The 18,269-nt window shown below is 52.7% G+C and overlaps 1 protein-coding gene across 3 annotated transcripts in view; it reads left to right on the top strand.

Moving 5' to 3' along the window:
• KCNAB1 (potassium voltage-gated channel subfamily A member regulatory beta subunit 1) overlaps positions 1 to 18,269 on the top strand; it is a 72,483-nt gene that overhangs the window by 29,532 nt on the left and 24,682 nt on the right. For all 3 annotated transcript variants that reach the window (XM_040613874.1, XM_040613876.1, XM_040613875.1), the window contains exon 2: positions 17,520 to 17,563. In XM_040613874.1, the coding sequence (XP_040469808.1) occupies positions 17,520 to 17,563 (44 nt within the window). The remainder of the gene's footprint in view (positions 1 to 17,519; positions 17,564 to 18,269) is intronic.

Below are 18,269 nucleotides of genomic sequence, written 5' to 3'. Positions count from 1 at the left end.
GAGCCGCACAGCCTCTCAAAGCTCGCCAGCGGCCGGGCCGTGCAGGGCAGTGGTGCAAGGGCGCGGGGGCAGCCTGGGCAGCTGTCCCGGCCACCGGCGGGTGGCTGTCACAGCACTGCCGCTGCCTGTGCCCCCCGCAGCCGGGCTGCACTCTGCCGAGGCGGGGGGGGGGGCTGGTGGCTGTGCCCCTGGTGCGGGGCAGCTCCCTGGCTGCTGGTGGCTGCAGCAGGGTCCTGAGCGCCTGGCTGCTAAAACGCACCCTGCTCCGCTCTCCTTGTCCCCAACCATTTCCCGCAGCGTGGTATTTTCCATTTAAAATCTGCATGACAACGTTAATCTAATGCTTAAATGGATGGAAAAAAGATGTAATGCAGAAACACTGCTAATTTGATTACTTGTGAAGCGCACAGTTTAAGATATTTAAAATGTATTATTTTAGCATGGCTGCTTTGGCAAAATCCAATTTGAATTTCGAGCATGCTTATTTTTATTTTAGACTAACATTATAAAAGGCCATCTGTAGAACACGTTTGTTAAGAAATTACTTCTCAGTAAGGAAAAGAAAACGTTCTGCATGCAACTCGATGTGAGCCCAGAGGTTACAGCTGGGGTGACATTTTGCCAGCTACAAGTCAGTGGGCATCTCTCTGCCTGGGGTCCGGCGTGTGCTGAGCACTGTGCCGGCAGAGGGATGACTCCCTGGAGCTGTTTCTGCAGGTCATGCTCCAGCAAAGCTTTCCTACGCTTCAGTGTTTGGAAACTATCCAGCAAACCAAGGTCTGTGGTGGGTAAATACCTGATGTAAAATCAGCAGATGGTTTGGATGGATCTTGCTAATGCACAGAGAGGTTTGGCTGCTGTGTCCTGTCCCTTATCCCAGCCCTGCTCTTCAGGGTGGTCCAGGTGATGCTTCCCACCACTCTGCAGGAGTCAGGGCAGCAGTTGGTGGGAGCCTCTGGAGGGGTTGGAAAGTGTTTTCTCCTGAACAAACCCAATTTAGAAGTTGATCAGAACTTGCTCTCCATCCACAGCCTCCACTGTTGTGCTCACTGTATACCCTCTGGAGGAGACGGGGAGGATAGCACAGCAGCCCCTGTGAGACTGTGGTGGCCCAGGGCATGAAGGAGATGGCAGCCCTTTGGGGTAGGCTGTGCCCTGTCTGCTGTGTGCTGGGGTCACTCTGGGTGGCTGGTGGGACGCACAGCTCGGCTGTCCCACAGCGATGCCCTCCCACTGCTCCCCAGCCAGTTGCTACTGCAGCAGCATCCCCTGCGGGAGATGCAGCATTGTCCCTCAGGCAAACCAAGACTTGCTCCTTGTGGTATCCAAATGCATTAGAAATTACTTTCAAGCTATTTTTGTAGCACTATAAAACCTCCTGGCAGGCAGGTGGGAGCAGGGAGCAGCGCCTGGTGTCCGAGATGCCTTGCCTGGGTGGCCGGGTGCTCAGTCAGGGCTCCACAGCCACTGCGCTAAGTTCCATGAGCTATTTTCTTGCAAAGGTCTGCTCAGAGAGCAAACAGAAATAATCAATGGGACACAGGGCTTGAGAAGTGGGATCAGCAGTAAGCTTATTGAGAAATAAGGACCTGAAGCTCCTGGAGGTGCTTTGTACGTGGCACCCCAACAAGGTGCTGGTGCCTTGCCTCCAGCAGCACCCAAAAGGAAAGCCAGCGTGCATTTAATGCCCAGTTTTTGCTTACGGCATGCAAGGGTGGTGTGAGAGACTGTCGCAGGGCCTGGCAGCAGCTTAAATTCAGCTGGATGCAACACAGCTGGAGAGCCTCAGGCTGAAGAAACGGGATGGCCTCCTTGCACGAGACGGGCATGGGAGAGCTGGGCTGCAGCGGCCAGGGTCGCCTGCCCAGCTACACGCTGCTCATCAAGGGGCTGTGTAAATCATTACCAAAAAATGTGCCCTGTATGTAAACAGGCTGCTGTAGAAGTCTTTGGCATATGAAATTATAAAACCTTTATGGCCCACCTGTATTTTCCTGTTGGCATTACATTTGCCAGAAAAACCAAGCACTGCCTGGTCGGCTCCAGCCGCGCCGGCTGCAAAACTGATTTCCGAACAGCTTCAGAAGTGCTTAAAACCTGTCAGAAATGTCCTTTCTCTCCGAAAGGTAAAAGTCCTGCACAGTAATTAAAAGAAAACTTCAATTATTTTTCACAGTGGTCTCCCTGACTCGGCCTGCTTGTTTTTACAATAGTTTATGCAAATAGCTTTTACCTAAGTATTTATGCAAGAATAAATTGCCTCTCCAAAGCGAAAGGCTGCCCTTCCCGGGCCGAGGCGCCGTGGATGCTCCCGGCTGCGCTGAGCACCCAGCCTTCGTCCCAGACTGCTCGGGGTCCTGCTCGTTAGTTAGTCTTGCGATTCTCTCAGAATTAGCCTCTCCTGCCTGTGGAGAAAACACATGTTTTCCAGTTTCAGCTTATTCAATCACTTCAGCTTAATGACTAATACTTTCCAAGGTGGGTCAATGGATGGGGAAGGAAAAATCAGTGACAGGCTTTTACATTTTTTATTTTTCCTCTTTCAGTCTGAGGTAGTACAGAAATGAGAGAAAATGGCATCTGTTATTTACAGCCCTACGGGAGGTGTTGACTAGTGACAGTAGAGTCAGCACCCTGCACAAACCAGGTACGATTTGCTTACTAATTTCCTGCGAGTGTGAAGTGGAATCGACGTGATCAGCGCAACAGGGTGAGGCACACGCTCCAGGTTTGCCGGGTCTTTGCCCAGCCCTCTGAGATCTGTAGCACTGCAGGGCTGGGTACCACTGGAGGGTGATGGGGAAGCTGTGGATGAGCCTGTACCCAGGTGTGATGCAGAGCTCCCTAGTCCTCCCTTATTTCTGGAAATAGCTTGATTCATTCAAGTCCCTTAGGAACTGAAGGTATTTTTTTTCCCCCAAAGATAACATAATTCCCTCAGACACTTGAAATTCTGCACTTTAAAAGCATCACTGCAGAATGACAAATATTTTTTCTTTTCCCCTCTTTCATCCTTGGGTCCAACAGCTGATGAAACGCGGTGGGGGCAGGAGAGCCGTGGGCTGCGCAGCATCCCCGGATGCGGTTGCTGGGATCAGGGCCCCCGGAGGAGTTATTCCGCTGGGAACACCAGTGCCAGTGCTGCCCCCGCTCTGGCACCCCCACCCCCACCCACGCTCCCTGGCAGGGAGCAGGGACGCACAGCTGCTGCCCTCGCAGCCAACTCTCCGCAAGCATTTCTGTCCGGCTGCGGCGAGAGGGTGTCCCCGGGGGCCGGCTGCAGCCTGGGGTGGCACGTGGCTCTGCTGCGGTGCTGGCACCCAGCTGCCCGCGGGCTGCTCTCTGCAGGCTCGCCGGGCGCCCGGGCAGGAGGGAGGGAGTGGGCAGGAGCGTCGCATGCCGGAGCCTCGGTCATGGCACAGATCCCGTGCGGGGAGGCTGAGCACACCGGCACGTCTGCCAGAGCCACGCGCGGCAGCCCCTGCGCTTGGCTGCGGCCCATCTATTTTGCCTTATCTACATTTTAATGCGTCATCTGCAACTTTTCTGAGGATGCAGCCAAAAAAAATTTCTGGGGAATTTCAGCTGAAGCAACCACCTACACACCCGGTGGCCCTACGAGAACAGAAGATGAGTTGGGAAGTGTGAAGGGAGCCAAGAAATGGCTCTTTGGGCACCTGCTTGTCCCCTCGTGCTGTCCATGCCTAGGCTGGCTGCCCTCCTGCACCTGAGCCGGACGTTCCATTGCCCAGGACCCACCTCCTGGCTTCACCGCTGCTGTTTTTCAGCCGATCAGTACTGTCCCATTTCGCCTCTGTGGTTATTCCACCAGCAGCAGGGGTTTTCCTGTTTTGTATCGTTGACCTAATACTTAACATCACTGCTGCAGTGCCGGGTGGTGCTCAGCGGTGCACCTGGGACGGCGTTGTCCATCCACTTCCACTCAGGAACAGCTTAGAAAAGCAGTGCTGCTCCGGGTGCACTTCACCACACTGCTGCAGGCACGCATGGTTCAAATCAAATTCTGTTATTTCTATAACGTCGTGGGTAGAAGAGGTTACAAAGCAGTCTGCAAAGCAGCAAACATAAGCACGGTCGAGCACTGCAAGTGTAGGATTGAACGTTAAAGCAAATTTAAGAGCACATGTGCTCAGCCAGGGGAATAGATCTGCATTTTCAGCTTGCTCGGGTATCTGTTGGGCTATCTATGCTGGTCCAGCTTCTTCTACAGCTTTGCACATTCATCTACCCTTCTTATCACTTGAAAATAGTTAAAAATTTCCTGAGATTTGATGCTTTGCGCAAAATTTTTTTGGATTATCTTTGGATTATTTCTGGTTTTGCCACAGCTTTGCTGCTTGAAGGTGCCCTTGACCTCTGCCCACAACAGCGCCATGGCTCAGGTGCGGTGCCTTGGTCTGAGCATTCGAAGAGCCCGTGGCCATGGGCGGTTGGGCACAGGCACAGCCAGGTGCCACGGGCACAGCCAGGCACCACAGGTCTGTCCTGGCCGGGGTGTCCCTGCCAGGTGGTGGGCGAAAGCGCCCGTGCCTGGCCTGCCCGCGCTGCCTCCAGCCTGCCCGGCACTGCAGCGGGGGCTTTCCCAGGGGATGCTCCACAGCTGCCCCATCCCCCTGGGCCGCTGCTGGGAGGCACGCATGCTGCCAGGAGCCTCCGTGATCCTCCGACATGCCTGCACGGAGTGGCTCGGGCGGTCTTTCAACTCATAATAGGGTGAAACAATCTCCATTTAGAAACAGGGAATATTTCTGAGGGCGAACAGGAAGGGTGTAGAGGTGCTGGAGGGTGGCCAGAGCAGGGCAGTGGAGCTGGGGAAGGGGCTGGAGCACCAGTCTGATGGGGAGCGACTGGGGGAGCTGGGGGTGCTCAGCCTGAAGAAAAGGGGCTCAGGGGGGACCTTCTCACTCTCTACAACTACCTGGAAGGTTTCAAATCCCAATCTGCAATAAACAGTTTTCTAAGTAGAACGTGACTGGCTTGCCAGGCAAAGTTGAAAGCATCACCTGAAAGCGGCCAAGGTGGCTCGTGAGGCATTGCGCTGGGTTTTGTAGCATTACCCACAGTGAAGCAGCGTACAGTGATTTGTACCTGCCTGTAAGCAACGCTTGCCCAGGGCGTGTAGGTGTCCCAGCGCACACAGACCTTCCTCGCTTTGTTATCTCGGCACGTGTGAACGGGTTTAAAATACATAAAACAGTGAAAGCTGCGATTCTGCATCACTGCAATTACTGCTAATACGGGTGGTAATTTGGTGGAAACTGCTGTGCGTGTTGTGAAGTGTTTTGTTCGCAAAATGGGAGACAGAAACCATTATTTTTCTCTTTTCCCACCCACACCACTTAGAGACAACCTCCAGCCATCAGAGCTTGCTAGAGGGGCAGCCACTGATTGTCTAAAATCTGCAGGTCTTTTTGAGCTGATGAAGCAAAATGAAATCCAGCCTTAAAAGCAGGAAACCATCTAGGTTAATGAAAGGAGAGAATTAACACCTCCGTGTTGCCTCACCTCGGTTCACAGCAAGACTTAAGTTTATGCACTGGGGGCTGTTGCAGCCCGATGAATCGTGATGAATAGCATTCACATGGCTGTGATTTTAGGAAGAGCTGAGCATCTTCCCGGGGTGAGGCAGGGAGCTCAGGAGCCCAAGGAGATGCTGACGGGTCACCCTAAAAGCTTGTGAGGAGACGTGGAGATGCTGTGTTTTCCCACACCACCCAGAAGTACAGTGTCTGTGCTCAGCCGAGCTGTGCCGTGTCCGCGCCGCGCTCCGGTCTGGCACGGCCAGGCTAAGGAGCTGCCTGCACGTGTGTCTCAGGGGTTGTTCAGAGGAGCAAAAGCCCTGCACACGCCATCGGTAGGACCGCACTGGAGGGGTAGGTCTCACCAACTTCCCAGCTCTGGGGGCACCTGAGAGCAATGTCACCCAAAGCTTGGACACTTGCAGCAGGAAGGCTCAGAAAAGGCTCGGTGGTGGTGGGGAGGAGAGTTCGACTGGGCAGGAGCGGGGTGGCCCCTCTCCTCCCGGTCCCTTCACTCCCTGCCACATCGCGCTGGTTTGCACAGAGCACCCTGTGCCCTGGGGACCCTGCAGGTGCAAAGAACAGCCCCTTCCCCATGGGGCAGGGACAGGTGTGCCACCCCACCTTGCTGGGTACAGCTGGGGAAATTCAGGGAGCCACAGCTGCTCCTTGTTGCCCATTTTAATGCAAGCACCAGGGATGAGGTTGGGGTTTGTGATAGTCACCAGCTCACTTTGCTCCAGGGTGCAGGGCAGCTCCCTCCAGCATTTGAGTGGGGAGGGAAGCAGGCTGTGATAAGGAGGATTCATCATCCTGGGAAGCAGCAGCCAAACCTAAGAGGGTTTCATATGGTCTGGAGCAAGCAGAAGCATGAAGGCCAGGCTCCCCCGTATGGCACTTTGCTGTTCCCCCCTCCACGGGTCACAGGCGAAGGACACTGAATGTGCTGCAGCGGGAGAGGGCAATTGGAAAGGGCTCTGCTTTCATCGGGTTTTTGTTGTTACTTGAAACTACCTCTTTTTTTTCAGGGAACAAATTACATATTTTATTCATTTTCTGTGCAGAAAGGAATAGTTCTGGAGCACTAAAGGGGATGTTTCTAAGCAACGTTGTTTTTCCCACCACCAGCTTCAGGAACAGTGACTTTTTTTTTACATTTTTTGTAGCAATAAGCCAAACTATCCGCAGTTTATATGCAGGAAAACCTTGTCATAGTTTCCCCAGTTTTGCTTAATCAGAGTGGGGGTGCTGTATCGTGGCCCTGGGGCTCTCCCCACACCCAGGAGGCTGCGTGCAGGCGTGCTCGGGGGGCTATGCCATGCTTGGGGTGCCCTAGCCCCTCCTTTCTGTAGCAGGGGTGGAGGACATCCATGAAGACGCCCGTGTGGAGGTCTCTGCACCTAGAGGTGCCGATGCCTCTCGCTGAGGCTGTCTTTGTGCCCTTCCTGATTCCCTCTGCTCCATTCAAAGCCCTTCTCTCCCCTCCCACCTCCTTCCCCCATCTATCGCTCTCTGCATGTTTTCCACACGCTGGAATACTTAGAAATGCCTGGGGAGCACCAGGTTTTGCATCCTCCACACACCTCCCTCGTGCCGAGGCCGTCGGTGTGGCCGTGGGCACCGCGGTGTGGGCGCCCGCAGCCGGCAGTGCCCACAGGGGGGATGAGCAGAGCCCCCGCGGCCCTGGGATCCACACCCACCGGCCCACCCTGGCAGCCCCCGGGGCTTGTGAAATGGGGTCCTGGGGGTCACCCACCACCGGTCCCGTGCAGTAGCCATCCGCTCGGCTTTGCGCTTCTAGTAGAAGCTGGCTTCTGTGGGCAAAACCACCGACACAGGGCAATTAAACTGGGGTTGGAACAAGCCAAAAACAGCATTATCTTGATTTCTGTAGAGCTCTTCTAAGCCTGATGATTCTTCTGTGGGTGTGGAGTCAAAAATGTTTTAGTCATTGTATGTGTTATTGCAGAGATTTTATTTAAAACTTATGTTTTTCCTTAGAAAAACCTCTCACACTTTCTCTCTGTCATTTCTGATAGACAGATAGATGGACAGATGGATGGATAGATGGATAGATAGATATATAGATGGATAGATGAATAGATAGATGGATGGATAGATGGATAGAGAGATAGATGGACAGAAAAACAGATGGATCGATGGAGAGATAGATGGGTAGGTGAATAGATAGGTGGATGGATGGCTGGATAGATGGATGGTTGGAGAGATGAATGGGTGGATAGATGGATAGATACATAGATGGATAGAGAGAGGGATAGACAGGCAGATAGAGAGATAAACAGATGGGTGGATAGACAGACAGATAGGATGGTTATCCTGATCCCATTGTACAGATGGGAATACTGGAAGTAGATAAGCTTAAAGCAGGGTTTGCTCAGCACACCTCAGACTGAAGCAAAGCTGCTCGGCAGCTTCATCTTCCAAGCAGCCCAACTGTCACTGCTTTAAAATCTTAAACTCTTTGTTTTTAGCCTCCACCACTGTTTTGGAGATATTTCCCAGCTGGCTGGAGGCAGGGTCCGGGGGACTGTCAGCACCCAGAGCTGATCCCAGCTGGGATCTTGGCTGGGTTCAGCTTTAGCTTTGCTGAAGCACTAAAAATGCACATTCATGAAACGCAGCAGGTAAGCTCAGCCGGCTGTCAGACACCGGGTGAAGCGCACCCGTACGTGGAGGCAGATGGCTTTGGATTGAACAGGAGCCGCAGCCCCTTCCGCAGGCTGCTGGGGCCGCGGGGGGTTATGGAGGCAGAGGGGGATGCGGGCCCGGACACCCGATGGCATGGCAGCCCTGCAGTGGGAAGGAAGGATTTGTTCTGATTTGGCTGTGTGTAAATGGAAGTGACCTAACCCAGACTCTCCCCAGACGATGAAGGGCAGCAGTGAAACAAATCTCCCACCTGGATAACCAGGCTATATTTTCTTATAATTGCTTTGTCCCTTAACAATAGGAGGAACCACGTGTAGGTTAATGGGTTGATTAATGAGCACAGGTGTCTCAGACCATAAATCCCTGCAGGGAAGGTGATAAATGCTAGTTCAGCTGGCTGTGTCTCTGTGCAGGGGACTTGTGATGGGCCTCAAGCTGCTGATCTGCCAGCCACGTGCTATGGGAAGCATCTGGTACCTGGGTGATGCTGGGGGTGGTGCTGGAAGATTAATGGTAAAGGTTGGATTAAAGAAGAGGGTGCTCTTCGTCACTGCTTGTTGAAATGCAAGGTGAAATGCATTTTCTCTGCACCAAGGCTGGGTGCTGGGGTAGGTGCTTTTCTCCTGTTGGGGTACTGGGGGAGCTGGGTCTGTGTTTTTGGGGCCCTGTCTTGCTGGATGTGGCTCAGGAGGGGTGGGGAAAGTACCTGCCTGGGCACAGGGACCAAGCCTGGTGGCTGCTTATAGCTCCCTGCAGCCTGGTGTTTGCTGCCATTGATGAGCTCTCTTACCAATTCCCCTACACTGGAATTAATTAGAAGTGAGTAATTACAATTGCTTTTTGCCCTGTGCCACAGGAGGCAAATACCATTCCTGCCATATGGTATGGGCTGCTTTGCAGACAGCTTTTCTCCCTTGCTTTCTCCACCTTTTTATTAAAGAGGCTGTCAACTCTGAACCCCCCAGAGCCAACCAGGTGCTGGTGTGCCATGCTGCTGCGTGCATGGTGCTGGTGGCAGACCCAGCTCTGGCTCACGGTGATGCTCAGCTGCTGGGGATAGGTGCCCTGCCAGCAGCGTGGGAGGGTGTCCTGTGCACAGTTTTGGGGGGCTGCTCTACCCCAATGCCTGCAGGAGGTACCTGGCACTGATGCAAATGTGGGGCTTCAGGTGCAAGAGCTGTTAGGCACTTAATCAAAGCCCTGTCCTGCAGCTGCCCGGCTGCACAGAGCCCAGCTCGGAGGGTGTCCGGCTATTGCTTGTCCCATGGGAGACTGAGGTGCTCAGCTACAAAACGGGGACCTGCCCCTCTGCTGACAGCCAGGTGCATCACTGGAGGGGTGCCAGGTCTGGGGGTGTCACGAGGTGTTCAAGGTTGTGATGTGCTGCCTCATCAGTGGATAGCCATAAAGATGTCACCATGGTGGTTTGTTTCCGTTTAACCAAATCTTCTCTCTGAATACCTTCTGCCAGAGCTAAGCCTTGTCCTCCCCAGGGCCCCCATGGCTTTCCAAAAGCTCTCCAGCTTTCCTCTCGTTTCTCATGGCTCCCTGGGATCCCTGTGCCTGCTCCTCCTGGGAGCTCTCTGCTCCAGGCTCATCCCACCCACCCCTGCTCACGTCCCTCCTAAAGCTCCCGGTTCTGCCGGCCGCACGGCAGGGGTGGATGGCTCAGCCTGGCTATGCCACCCGTGACCCGCTCAGAAAGGCACGGGGGGCACGGGGCAGGAGTCGCTGCCTGCAAGGTGTGTGTATATGTGTACGTGTAAATCATATGTTCCTTTTGGTCTCGTTCAGCTTGGACTGCGCTGTCAGCATTTACCCTTCTGAGGAAATAACGGAGCTAAAAGTTACCATAAAAGCCATGAAGGGGGCGTTGGGTGAGCACAAGAGGGAGAAGGAGGATGGGGGCTTGCAGGTCTTGGGCAGCCCACGAGGCTTCGGTGGGGCGAGGCTGGGCACTGCTGGCAAGGATGCTGTGCTGCTCATCAAGTGCAATGTCACTCAAAAAGGTTTCCCTCAGCTCGGTGAGGCAAGCCCTTAACGACCGTGGGATTACAACCCGCTGCCCTCCACACATCCTGGGAATTAATTGGGACCACAGCATCACAGGCAAAGACTGGGGTTTTTTCAGCAAGAAATGGTTTAATATTACTTAAGAAACCCACCCCGACAACGGGCTTAAGCAGAGGAGGCCTGGAAGAGATTTGCAAATAGCTCTTCCAGTGAAAAGGCTTTCCTAGCAGCACAGTGGAGTGGGATAGAGGAAATAAAAAGCTTTGGTTAAATCCTGCAGAGATTCCCCAGTAGGAAAATGGTGGAGCCGGTCTGAGAGGAGGAGCTGGTGAGCTGGGAGATCGCCGAGCAGCTGGGAAGGCCTGTCCCTGCACAGAGGGATGGCACCCTGCACCCCGGGCTGTACCCACGCCTCGGCCGGGCTGGGCTTTGCAAGGTAAGCCTAGCTGTTACCCCCCAGAGAACGGGAAAGCCCTGCCACGGGCTGGTGTGGCAGTGCCCTTCGTGCCCCTTTCCCTTGCAGCCTGAGCCACTGTGTGCCCGTCCCTGCAAGCTCAGGGAGAGCCTGTGAAACCCCAATTTGTAACGAGTTCCAAGTCTATCTGTATAGAGAAATCCTGCACAATTAACCCTTACTTGTATTCTGCTGTTACGCACAGGTTTAGGCTGATGAAGCGATGCCCACGCTCACCCTGGGGCTGTTAGGGAGATTGCAGGGTAGCTTGAGTGAGGCTTTTAATAGCAAAACCAGCAATAAGGGGAAAACATTCCAGCTGACTTGTAAGTCTTCCTTCCTTATAATTTCAGGAATGACTTCAGACTTGCAGGTAGCTTGCAGCGCTCTAGGATGTTATTCTCATCAAATATCCTTCCTAGGAGGGAGTTAAATGAGTTTAGGATCGCTGCACAGTCAAATTAGTCTCACTTTTCATCGCCAAATATTCATCTCAATTTTAAGCCTTGGATTCTTCTCTTGTTAACTAAAATTCATGTTTCAGACATAATCTAATCTTCCTACATGGCCACATTACAAGGAATAAGTCCTCTGGGAATGGATTTCACCCTCCTTTGCTCCTGAGACTCTTGAAAAATTAATTTTTTTTCCCTGCCCTTTTACTGCCAGGCTTTACTCCAGATGCCTCTTGTTGCTCTCGTCCCTCTGCATTTCTGCAGAACGCATGAGTTTCCTCTCTTCCCTTCGTGTCACTCTTTGATTTTTCTCGTGTCAGACCCTGTCTCCTCAGACCTGTAACAAGCTCTTACCCATCGTTAGAAATCTGATCTCTCTCTCTAGGATTTGCCCATGCTTTTGCTCACAGCAAAGTGGCTAACAAGCAAAATGCTATTTTTCTTTTCACCCCCCATCTTTGGGGAACTGAAGGCTTTTGCAGCCCTGAGCACGTACACAGGGCTGGATGCTGGCTGTGCCCATGGCAGCTGGGCTCCACACCCTTGCGCTGGCTGGGGTCAGCCCCGGCACCTGTCTCACAGAATGGGTTCTCATTTAGCTGCGTGTTTCTAGCAAAGCCAACCTGTGCAGATGCAATAACCCCTTCACCTGCAGGCCTGGTGCCTGCTCAGCTGGGGGGCTGCCTGCTGGACCACCAGGCAAAAACCCCCAAACTCATCCTAGGCAAAATCCCTACAATGCTGGGTACCACAGCTGTGAGCCTGAGGGTGATGAAGGAGGATGAGGAAGAAGCAGGCGCAGGTGTTTTATGTGCAACACTCTCCACTAGTGAGAAAAACCAAACTTTATTTTCTTAGTGAAGACCTGCCAGGTGGCAGAGGGGTCAGTAACCAGTCCTGTGGCTGTGCTGTGGGCTTGGATCCCGCTGCTTGGGTTGCTCCTTTCCAGCAGGAAGGTGCCATTCCCGGCTGGCTGTGGGCTCCCAGCTCCGGCAGGCGCTGGGCTAACGCCTCCTTCCCAGCCTTTCCCCGCTGGGGCCGTTTGCACGTGCTGCCTGGCTGTTTGCATGGTGTTGGCTGGCGTTTAGCAGCAGCAGCTGCTCCTGGAGGCTGCTGGTACATGGATGCTGCCATGGATGCCAGCACCTTGGAGCAGTGCTGCCCATCAAACGCTGCCAAATACCACGCTTCCTTGGGAAATGGATGAGCCTTCTACTTGGAAAAGCCTAGGCAAGGGAAATGTCATCTCTCCCTGTGTGCTGTTTTGGTACCTTGGTGTATTTTTAACAACATCCCTGAGCTGCAAGCTGTGTTTTCAATGAATCAGGCATTCATCTCCCGCGCTCGTTAGCCTGGCGCAATCTGGCAAAGCCACCAGTGCTGCGGGGACAGTTGTTTTGGCTCAAGCTCCTGGCTGCGTAGGGAAAATGTCACCTTTGCTTTATGCCAGGGAAAAAGAGCCATGTTAACCTGGCATGCAAGGCTGGGCTCCTGGGGGGCTTTGTGTGCCCACATCTTTCACTGTCTCCTGCTCTGCTTGGCCCCAGGCACCCGCATGGGGCAATGCTGCTGTGGTGTGCTCACTTGCCCTGATTCTGCTCCCTGGAGAAGGTAACTGGGAAGATTTAAAGTTAAGTTTAAAATACGCCTTTCATAAGCTGCAATCAGCAGAAGCAGCATGGTGTGTCCCTTCCCTTCAGAAAGTAAGTTAGTGTCCTCTGGCCTTCGGTGTGACGAGCATGGCTACAGATGTCCCTTATTGAAGGTCTCTGTGGCCAGGGTGCTTCTGAGGCTTGCACAGCTCCTGCTGTGGGCACTGAGCAGGCTGCATGATGCCCCTGCCGCAAAGCTGCCTCCCTTGTGCATCCCCGCTCCTGTGCACCTTCCCCCATCCCATCTCCCCAGGAGGCTTTTCTGGCAGCCGGGCTCAGCTGCCTTTGGCTCTGCCAGAGCCTGGGCTATGGCTGAGCGTCGTGCTGGTGCGGCAGCATTTGCCTTTAGGCTTTGGTTTTAAAAGAATTCAGGATGTTGAATACTTCTGAGTGTTGCTTGTGGTACAAGTTTGGGATAAAGTGAAGGCAGTTTCAGGTTGGCACCTAGAAGCAGTGTGCAAGGTGCCTGGCAGGCTGCGGGGACGGGGTGCTGGACTGAACCATGCTGAGCTGCACGGCTGCAGATCGCCCAGGCAGCCAGGTACAGCAGCAGATAAAACTGGTGCTGCTCTGCATGGTGGGGTTGGGCAGTGATTTGTGAGGAGCAGTGCAATGGCTCCACTTCTGCAAAGTGCAAGGGAAGCTAAATACCAGCGAGAGGACAAACAAGATAGCTGTGCTAATGGAAAAAAAAAAAAAAAAAAGGCATGTATAAGAGAGCTGATTTTTAATCAGCTGCTTCTAGGTTAGCAAAGTGATCCTGAGAGACTGGAGGGTTTTGCAATGTCCTTTTTAATGGCTACTTCATCCCTCAGCAGTGCTGACTTCCAATTTGAAAATAACTTTTTTTATTTTTTCCCTCCTGGAAGAGTGATTCAATAGTGTCAGCATAAACCCCCAGGAGCAGTGGCAGTGCCAGGTATCTGGGAGGCGGGCTGGGCTGCTCCAGGCAGGCAAGGTCGGGGCTCAGAGATGGAATAACCTGCTCAGGACTGTAACAGCAGCAAATAGCACTGCTGGCACTGGCTGTGGCACAAGTGGGATGTCGGGTACCACTGCTCACGCTGTCCGTGGGGGAACTCTGTCTCCTCCCCGCCTGGCATTAGCAAGCACCAGAGGCAGATGACCAGGGCAATAATGCTGATGCGCTGGCCTATAACTACGAACAAAAAGATGTATGAAGACACCATCTTCCTCTTTCCACCTGGAGCCAAGCACTGCCGGTGGGACATGGCTGAGCCCAGCTGCCACATCCCATGCACTGATGCCCACGGGTGGGTGTGGAGCACCACACTGGATCTGGTGAGACAGACCTTGGGCTGTCAGGGCAATGGCCTCCCTACAGTGCTGGCCAGGGGCTTCAGCATCCCCCAGGGGTGTCAGCTCAGCAATAGCTGAGGGCCAACTCATACAATTATAAAATTAAATATAAATATAAAATACAAAAAGATCATTTCTAGCCTTGAAAATAGTGCTGAGAGCTTCCACCACTGGCCCAGCAAACCTCAAGCTGTCTGTGACGGCAGGGACCCCACCTTCCCAGCTGATCCCCCCCCTCCCTCGGAGGCCCCTGCACACAGTGGGCACAGGGGCTCCGGCAGTTCGGCTTGGGGAGGATGCTCAGCCCGTGCCGGCAGCACGCCCTGGGTTCCATCGCAGCCGCGCTTGCTCGCCTCGGTCCCCATTGCTACCCCGGGCACTGCTCCCAGCACCGTGCATGGGCCGCGCCGGCTCAGCGCCGAGCGGCTGAGTTGTCTCGGACCTGGGAATTAGTGCGGCAGAAGCACAAAGGGCTATTTCTCTCCAGTTACTTAGAAACCAACCACTGACTTGATTTGGCAAACTTGCAGCTTCTGGGCATGTGTGCTTGTATATATCTGGGTGTGTATATCTATATATACATGCACATGTGTGTGTAGCATATCTTCACGTGTACACACACCTGGAGGCTGCGAAACAGATGTAAATGCATACATATATATATTTTCGCTTGGTGGGATTTTTGGTGGGTTTTAGGGTGTTTTTCTTGGGGGAGCAGAGGAGAGCCAGGTCTCAAGCACTCTTGCTCTTTCAGACACTTTGCTCTCTGCTGTAGGGCCAGTAATCAAATCAGCGGCTGTGTGCTTTTAGACAGCACAAGGTCCGTGCTGGGAGGTGAGCCATCCCAAGCTGGCCAAGTTTTTAGCTGGTTTTGTAGCTCCATATGCTGCTGTGGCCTTTGCTTTCAAGCTGCACACCCGTTAATTAGACCTGTTAATTGAGTGAAATGGCTGCAGGCAAGTGGAGGGCTGGGAATGATGGTAGTAGCTGGGGGCTGCAATTTGGTGACGTTCTCTAGGCTGGACCATGGGCTCAAGCAACCTCCCCCTGAGCTTCCAAGCAGCTTCCAAGCTGATCTTGCAGTGCAAAGACTCTGTGTTTTCAGTGTTGGATTTTTACTACAGGCCTAACATTTTCCAAGTACCCAGGGCACGTGTGCTAAGTAAATGGTAAGGACAGCTTTGGAAATCCAAACACAATAATTCTGCCCAGGTTTGTTGGTGCACCAGAGTCTGCAAAGAACTGGTTATCGCTCTCCAGAGCAAAACTGGGTCCCTCTGTGTGTGCTTTCCCCCCAGAATCCCCCACGTATGAAGGGGTGAGCCCTGATGTGGCTTGAGGGAACATGGGACCTGTGGGGATGGAGGGCAGGACAGCCAGCCGGGTCCTGGCTGAGAGCCTGCTGCTGGGGGAGTGACGAGCCCTATAACTGCACGCAGTTACCACTGGGTTTCAATCACACTCTGTGTGTATGTGCATATACGTATGCATTTACATATGTATATATAGGGGGGTTATGTAAAGGGTATATATATATGTAAAGGGCGTCTGTGTGTGTATATATATTTATACCTGTGCAGAGAGAGGCACAGCCCCACGGCCGCACTGTGCCCTCGCAGCCACGTGCCCGCCCAGCGGCAGAGCTGGACTTTGAAAAGCAAAGAACAGGTCTGTGAGAAATGGGACTTAAAAAAACTCTTCTACAAAATAAATATAAACTGTTTGGAAATGCACAGTAGCACTTGACTTCTCCAAAGAGCGTTATGCGGCAGGGGGGTTGTCTCCAGAAGGAACATGGAAATCCCAATCCCATGAGCCCAGGCTCCTCTTTTCCTGGCAGGAGTGTTGTAGTTCCGTCTGGAGCGCGCAGGCGGCTGCCGAGTATTTGCCTTTGAACTTGCCAAGGGTTACGCTTTGTGCTGCCGAGCAGGGGAGGATTGGCATCATTTGTGCTATTCTGTGCATGGATGGGCTTGGGTATGTAAAGGTCCAGCTGTGCTTTCATTCAAATAATAAAAAAATAAGAAGAAAAAAATAGAAAAGAAAAAAAAATCAGGTCAGTGCCTGCCCCAGCCATGCTGTGAGCCCAGGGGCTCGTGGTGCTGGAAATGCAGCTGTAGCTTTTCAAATAGCTACTTGAGGATAAATTCCTCTCGCTCCCGAAATTTTAAATTCCCATCAGCAGCACTAAATTTTGGGTATGGCAGAGGCATTACGGGCCCTGGGGAGAGGCGGGTGGGTCGACACCCCAGCTCCAAGGCCTGCTTGTTGGAGTCAGGCTGGCTTTCCTGACCTCCCTGGGGATGCCTTCGGTTGCTTTCTGACACTGGCAATTGTGCCATATGAGTGAACATCTGAAATGGCCACTAAATCAAGCGTGTAAAAAGAGAAAGAGATGACAGAGCGTGGCATGACCTGTGCTAATGTCAGCTGTTTCGTGTGACTCCTTTCAGTGTCCCCTGCCCACGAGTGAGCAGGGCTCTTTCTTTTTTTTCCTCCTTTTTTTTTTTTTTGTAATTTTTTTTTTTCAGTCTGGTTTTAAATAATTCATCAGGAGCAGCACAAAGTGCAGTGATTGTTTGTGGTGCTTTGCAGTAGAAGGTAGATAGATGGTCCCTAAATTAATACCTTGATCTGGCAAAAAAATTGCACGGATCTAGCTGTAATATAAAGGTTAAAGCAGGAGGGTGTAATTAAAAGGGTTTTTGTACTGCAGCGATAGGTTTAAGTTAGGGTAGGGGTTTAATGTATGGCACATTTCATGGCCTCAGGGCTAATTATCTTGTCTCCAGCCCGGCGCTGGGAGGTGGGAAGAAGGGTAATAACTTGATGTTGCTGATGCTGAAAAGCAGCCGGTGCCGGGGATGGAGGCACTGCCTCCCCTCGGGCTGGGAAGCTGTGGGCTTTTTCGTTGGGGGGGATCCAGGAGCTTGGGCACCACGGTGGTAGCTGGACCACGGTCTGCTGGGATGGGTGTGAATGTTCTGGCAAGTGTGAGGGTGAATTAAAAAAAAAAATGAAGCTGAATAAGGTGAATACTTTAATAGGTGTTATCACAATGAATACTAAACAATGATGAAAGTGCAGGGCACATGCGTGCCTTACTCATGGGACACGAAATGACATTGGATGTGAGATACATCTGAATGTATTTGGGTTTATTCACAATCCCGTGAGTGCTCAGCGCTTCCCCCCAGCCTGGTGAGGCGAAGGATGATGGCAGGTCACCCACCTGTCCCCAAACTGGGTGGCCAGCACGCTGGCTGAGGGATGCTCTGTCTCTTCTGGAGGAAAACAGATGACTTGGACAAAAGCAGGGACTCATCTTCTCTGGCCACTGGTTTCCCATGGGGTTAAGTTGTGTGTTCCCTGAGTTTTTAACAATGTTTTTCTAATTATTTTCTTTTCTTTTCAGAAACCTTGGAAAATCCGGATTGAGAGTCTCGTGCCTCGGGCTGGGTGAGTAAACTCCACAGCCACCACACTTACTGCAGCCCCACACGCCCTGGAGTAGTGGTAGCATTTCAGCGTGTGGCGGGGGAAGCGTGCTTTCTCAGAGCCCCCGCCTGCGCTGGGTCCTGCAGACTGCTCAGGGCAGGAGCCCTTACCCGTGTGAGTAACAGCTCTGTGCATCAGCCCAGGTGCTTGCCCGTGGGGAGGTGGTGCTTTCCCGTGACACTCGAGTGGGACTGTATGAGGGTTTAATGCACAAAATCCTTCTGATACGACCTGATCCCTGTGAGGGACAGCCCGCGGAGAGCGCGTCTGAGATGTCTGTGAATGCCCCCAAGAACTCCGAGCGTCAGAGCTCCCGTCTCCGGGGATGGCAATCTGCCTGGGCTCTAGGCAGATTTTATTCTATTCGGTGTGTGTATATCTTGTTATTTCTGTTCCGTACCAATTTGAAAACTAAAGAATATCTTGTCAATATTTTATCTTACCAATATTTTATTGAAAAGGGCATCTACAAGCACTGCAGCATGTATGTGCTGGCCCTGCAGGTCCCATAGTGATGCTGCAGTTCCTGCAGGCTTTAGTACGCTGCTGCTGGCCTTCAGCTACCAAGTCAGAGCGTGCGTGAGGGGCTGGACAACTCATGATGGTTTTACTCATGCGAGTAATTTCTTTGATGGCAGTTGAACCGCTCACATGAAGAATGCTTAAA

Source organism: Falco naumanni, chromosome 13 (genome assembly GCF_017639655.2).
Source record: "Falco naumanni isolate bFalNau1 chromosome 13, bFalNau1.pat, whole genome shotgun sequence".
NCBI classification, from domain to species: Eukaryota; Metazoa; Chordata; class Aves; order Falconiformes; family Falconidae; genus Falco; species Falco naumanni.
This window is presented reverse-complemented; position numbering and strand designations above follow the sequence as displayed.